General features: G+C 62.5%; 2 protein-coding genes across 5 annotated transcripts in view; one reads left to right on the forward strand and one right to left on the reverse strand.

Annotated features, from left to right (window-relative positions):
- The window catches only part of ASB6 (ankyrin repeat and SOCS box containing 6), a gene marked incomplete at its 5' end in the record, with an annotated part of 14,989 nt that extends 12,307 nt beyond the window's left edge, over nt 1-2,682 (forward strand). Inside the window, 4 exons of the mRNA XM_015567028.1 lie at nt 374-480; nt 563-671; nt 1,110-1,196; nt 1,327-2,682. Of these exons, the coding sequence (XP_015422514.1) occupies nt 374-480; nt 563-671; nt 1,110-1,196; nt 1,327-1,994 (971 nt within the window). The remainder of the gene's footprint in view (nt 1-373; nt 481-562; nt 672-1,109; nt 1,197-1,326) is intronic.
- Nucleotides 2,683-3,054: 372 nt separating this feature from the next.
- Nucleotides 3,055-4,613, reverse strand: part of NTMT1 (N-terminal Xaa-Pro-Lys N-methyltransferase 1) — a 7,115-nt gene continuing 5,556 nt past the window's right edge. For 3 of the 4 annotated variants that reach the window (XM_006768475.2, XM_006768476.2, XM_015567027.1), the window contains 2 exons: nt 4,445-4,613; nt 3,055-3,661 (listed from right to left, as the gene is read on the reverse strand). The exon at nt 4,445-4,613 is cut by the window's right edge and continues 114 nt beyond it. In XM_006768475.2, the coding sequence (XP_006768538.1) occupies nt 3,405-3,661; nt 4,445-4,613 (426 nt within the window). In that variant the 3' untranslated portion in view covers nt 3,055-3,404. The remainder of the gene's footprint in view (nt 3,662-4,444) is intronic. The other variant, XM_006768479.2, reaches the window with a different exon arrangement.

The raw sequence follows: 4,613 nt of genomic DNA on the forward strand, positions 1-4,613 counted from the left end.
GTCAGGCGCTTGGAGACCCGGCTTTGAGAATGTGGCTGCGTCGCCAGGCTGGAAGAGCTGGCACTCTGGGTGTCCTCCCAGTACTCCGAGAGGAGAGGCCCTGTGGTATGGTCCCTTTTACAGAAGAGGAAGCTGAAGCCCAAACAGATTAAGTAGGTGCCGTACCCACTACAACACCCAGGACCGAACCTAGGCCTGACCAGGGCCTGTGCTGTAGCTCCCAGTGAGGACAGCTGTGCTCTGACCCCTCGGTGACAGCAGCCTGGGCCCGTCGGGGGAGCGGGGAGTGCGGGGACGGAGCTGCCAGGCCAGGTCCTGGGATCCTGTGAGAACGTGCTGACAGGCAGGACTGACGAGCTGGCTGTGCCCCCAGACCCGGTCACCTACTACACGGCCCTGCACATCGCTGTCCTGCGAAACCAGCCTGACATGGTGGAGCTGCTGGTGCGCCACGGGGCCGACATTAACCGGAGGGACCGGGTAAGAGCCGGGCGGCCTGCTCTGAGGGAGCGCATAGGGCGAGAGCAGCCTCCCAGGCCAACCGGCTGCTTTCTTGGCTCAGATCCACGAGAGCAGCCCCCTGGACCTGGCCAGCGAGGAGCCGGAGCGCCTGCCCTGCCTGCAGCGCCTCCTGGACCTTGGGGCAGACGTCAATGCAGCCGACAAGCATGGTGGGTACCGCCTCTGGGGTGCCCCAGGGTGACAGGCGGGCAGGCTGGTGTGGCCCATGTCCTGGCCCAGCACGCCCGGTGCGCACAAGTGCACTTGCAGAAGCTTGAGGGAGTGCAGCCGGTGGCCCACACCAGCCCCTTGACGGCTGTCTGAGGGAGGACCTCGGTGTCCGCGCTCAGCTTCTCAGAGAACTGTCTCCTGTTGGGAGAGACCCAGCCAGGTCTCGGGTAGCACCGCAGGGCCCAGAAAAGTCCTACCTCGGCCCTCTGCTCTCATGTGTGTGGCTGGAAAGAATGGCCAGAAAGTGGTCACCCCCAGCCCTAGCTGAGGTCAGTCCTTTTCCAAGTTCATTTTCTGATCTGAGCGTCTATCTCCCTCCTTCTCCGGGGGGGCCCTCCCGCGGCTCCCTGGCCTCCTCCCCCACTCTCCCTCCTCAGGGAAGACTGCTCTGCTCCACGCGCTGGCCAGCAGCGACGGCGTGCAGATCCACAACACCGAGAATGTCCGGCTGCTGCTGGAGGGAGGTGAGGCTTCCCCGGGCTGCCCGCCTCCCCCTCCCCCGGGACTGCAGGTCCTGCTGGCTCCCCCCACCCCAGGGTCACTATAGGGCTGAAGGGCTCCTCCCATCTCTGTCCTCCCTGCTGGCTCTTCCAGGGGCAGACGTGAAGGCGACCACCAAAGACGGGGACACCGTGTTCACCTGCATCATTTTCCTGCTCGGGGAGACGGTGGGAGGGGACAAAGAGGAGGCCCAGCTGATCAACCGCTTCTGCTTCCAAGTCACGCAGCTGCTGCTGGCTCACGGGGCCGACCCCAGCGAGTGCCCCGCCCACGAGTCGCTCACGCATGTCTGCCTCAAGAGCTTCCAAGTGCACTTCCCTCTCCTGCGCTTCCTGCTCGAGTCCGGAGCCGCCTATAACTGCTCCCTCCACGGAGCGGCCTGCTGGTCTGGCTTCCACGTGGTCTTCGACAGGCTCTGCTCCCACCCGGGCTGCGCCGAGGACGAGAGCCACGGGGACCTCCTGCGCAAAGCCGAGACCGTCCTGGACCTCATGGTGACCAGCTCCCCAAAACTGCAGCTGCCGGGAAACTTCGACATCCATCCCGTGGGCAGCCTGGCAGAGAAGATCCGGGCCCTTCACTCCTCCCTGAGGCAGCTGGAGAGCTGCCCCCCGCCCCTCAAGCACCTGTGTCGCGTTCACATCCGGCGCTACCTCCAGCCGTGGCCCGTGGATGCGAAGGTCCAGGCCCTGCCTCTGCCCGACAGGCTGAAGTGGTTCCTCCTCAGTGAGCACAGCAGCCCCGTGGAGGCTGGCGTCTGACCGCTCCAACCGAAGGGACGTCTGGGCCCCTCAGCCAGCCCGCGGGTGGACTAGAGTCCCGGCGGCCTGGGGGAACCTTCGGTCCCGCCCGCGAGAAGGCGCAGGCTGCCTGTCGGAAGGCGCAGGCTGGTACGGGAGAGCCGGCAGCTGCTGTCATTGCTGTGGGAAAGGCTGTGTCTTCAGGGAGACGGCCCCCATCCCTCTGACAGTGACCCAGTTCTCAACCCCCATGGGAGAAAATGACAGGGCTTTGACTTGGGACAGGCGTGAAAGGACTGGTGGGCATTCCTCAGCACAGAGTCCTGTGAGCTGCTTGGACGGAGCTGAAGCCAGAAGGAACTGGGTGGGCCTTGGTGGGTGCGGCCCAGGCAAGGCCCTTTACTCCACAGAAGGGCTTTGGTGGGCGGGGAGAGTGGAGTGTTGCTTCCTCCTGGTGTCGCCGCCCCGCCCACCAGGGCACAGGGCTGTGCCAAACCCAGGTCTTGGGGACCATGCCTTCTGCTAAAAAGGAATCATGCATGACTGGGGACATTCCCAAATGTCTCCCCTGAGGACGAAAGCTACCGGGACTGAAGGCTGACTCCTGCCTGGTGCTGAGCCTCACAGAGCTGTCACGATGGTCCTTGTGAATTGTGTCAATGCCTCAGATATAAGCTAAGGCCACTAAAAGCATATTTATATTACCCAATTAGACTGACTGCTCTGGTCTTAAAAGGCCCTTGATCACATCTTTCCCCGCCCCATTCCAGGATGACGGACCTCACAGCGTCCTGGAAGGGGGGTCAGCACGAGCAGACACTGCATTAGGGCTCAAGTAACACTTGTCCCATAACAAAAGCACCGTCCAGACCGTGGGGCCTTCCAACACAGGGATTCACCCTTTTTATTTCTGACTGAAAACGTCCGCCAAGGAGGAACCACCAGGCACGGCCAAGAGTGAGCCGTGGGCCTCTGCCAGCTGCAGGCTGCTGTGACACCACGTTAGGGACACCAGGGCCCATCACCAGAGGACTTGGAACAGGAACCTGCCACCAGCTGCGATATAGCGGCCGCGCCTCTCCCCGGAGGTCGTGTCCTCAGCCGGGGTCAGGGTTCTCTTCCTCTTAAGGCCGCTAGGCCTGTGGCTGGTGATGGAGACCAGGAGTCTCCGCTTCTGATGGGTCGCCATACCCCACAGACCCGCAATGCCCAGGCCCCACCTGAGGGCAGCGGAGCCAGGCGCCTGCCTCTGCCCATTGGATGGCACTCCTCCCGGTGGGTCCTGTGGTTAAAAGCCTGTATGGCCAGCGGGTGGCAGGCAGGTACATTTACTGGCCTCACTCGGCTCCTGCGAACCATCGGCATGAGCCTCTGATGGCACTGGCTGCCAGCTGTCCGCCCCCGCCGGCCCCTCTTGCCCTGCGGCCCAGCTCATCTCAGGGCCAAGCTGTAGACGTGGTAGATCTCGTCGGGGAGGTTCTCCTGCCGCTCCTGGGCGAGGAGGCTGAGGCCGGCGCTGCGGACGATGCCGTGGACCAGCTCGAGGTCGCGGCAGACGCTGCTGTCCACGTCATCCAGGATCACGCCCTCCTGGGCCATGTTGTCTTTGATGACGATGATGCCGTTGGGGCGCAGGCCCTGCTTGCAGCGCCGCAGGAACTCGGCCAGGTGCTGGTCGGTCAGGTGGCCTGGAAGGCAGGGGCGTGGGGACGGGATGGGACGGGCACACGCGCCCCTGGCTGCTCCTCAGCCACCGCTCACTCCACTTTGCACTTTACGATCGACACACAGGGCCAACTGCCCTCAGCAGTCCGGGGGGGTCACCGAAGCCCATTTTGTGAAAGAGGAGACTGGGGCGAAGTCACCAAGCCACAGGCAGCCATGAAACATGCAGCTGGGATTCCACCCTGACCAGTGGCTTCAGGCCCTGCCTGACACCTCACTCCACATGCCACCCACCCTCCTAGGCCTGGACCAGGGCGGTGTACCCAGCAGTTCCTTCCCTCTGTTAGAACTCTAGACAGGCTTTTTGGGACCACAGAATACAGGGCCAGATGCAGTAGGTCTCACAGGGTGGTGCTGCCTGCCTGGGAGGGTGGCTGACCGCTGGCACAGGACATGATGGCAAAGCCGGCTCACTGCCAATAGCAGGGACAGCCAAAGCTTCAACCTTCCTCTTAAAAAAAACCCTTTTATAAAATCTGTCCATGTTCTTTCTAAGTTAGTTAATTGGACATTTAAATTTTTTCAACAAAAAAACTGCCTCCCCAATGGGTCACAGCAGGTGCTGAGTTAATAAAACCTGGGGAGAGATGTACCTTTAAGGTAGCGTGCCCCACGGTCCTGGGGCAGAAAGGCTGGAGGAACCCCCGCTGCCCGCCTGGTGCTGCAGGAGCAGCGGCTCCAGGCCATGGGAACTCGAGTCTGGGAAGCGGGCCGCGCAGGACAGGAGACGGCAGCAGGATGCTCACCTATCACCCACTGGATCCAGATGACGTCGTAGGAGTTGGGCTCCGGGCTGAAGTCCTGGAGGCCACAGCAGAAATAGTTCCTCACCCTCTTGCCCTCCTCACCCAGGTAGGTTTTCGCTTTCGCCAGAAAGTCCTCCGTCACATCCACCATGTCCACCGCCCGGCAGGG

Source organism: Myotis davidii, unplaced genomic scaffold (genome assembly GCF_000327345.1).
Source record: "Myotis davidii unplaced genomic scaffold, ASM32734v1 scaffold142, whole genome shotgun sequence".
Classification (NCBI taxonomy): domain Eukaryota; kingdom Metazoa; phylum Chordata; class Mammalia; order Chiroptera; family Vespertilionidae; genus Myotis; species Myotis davidii.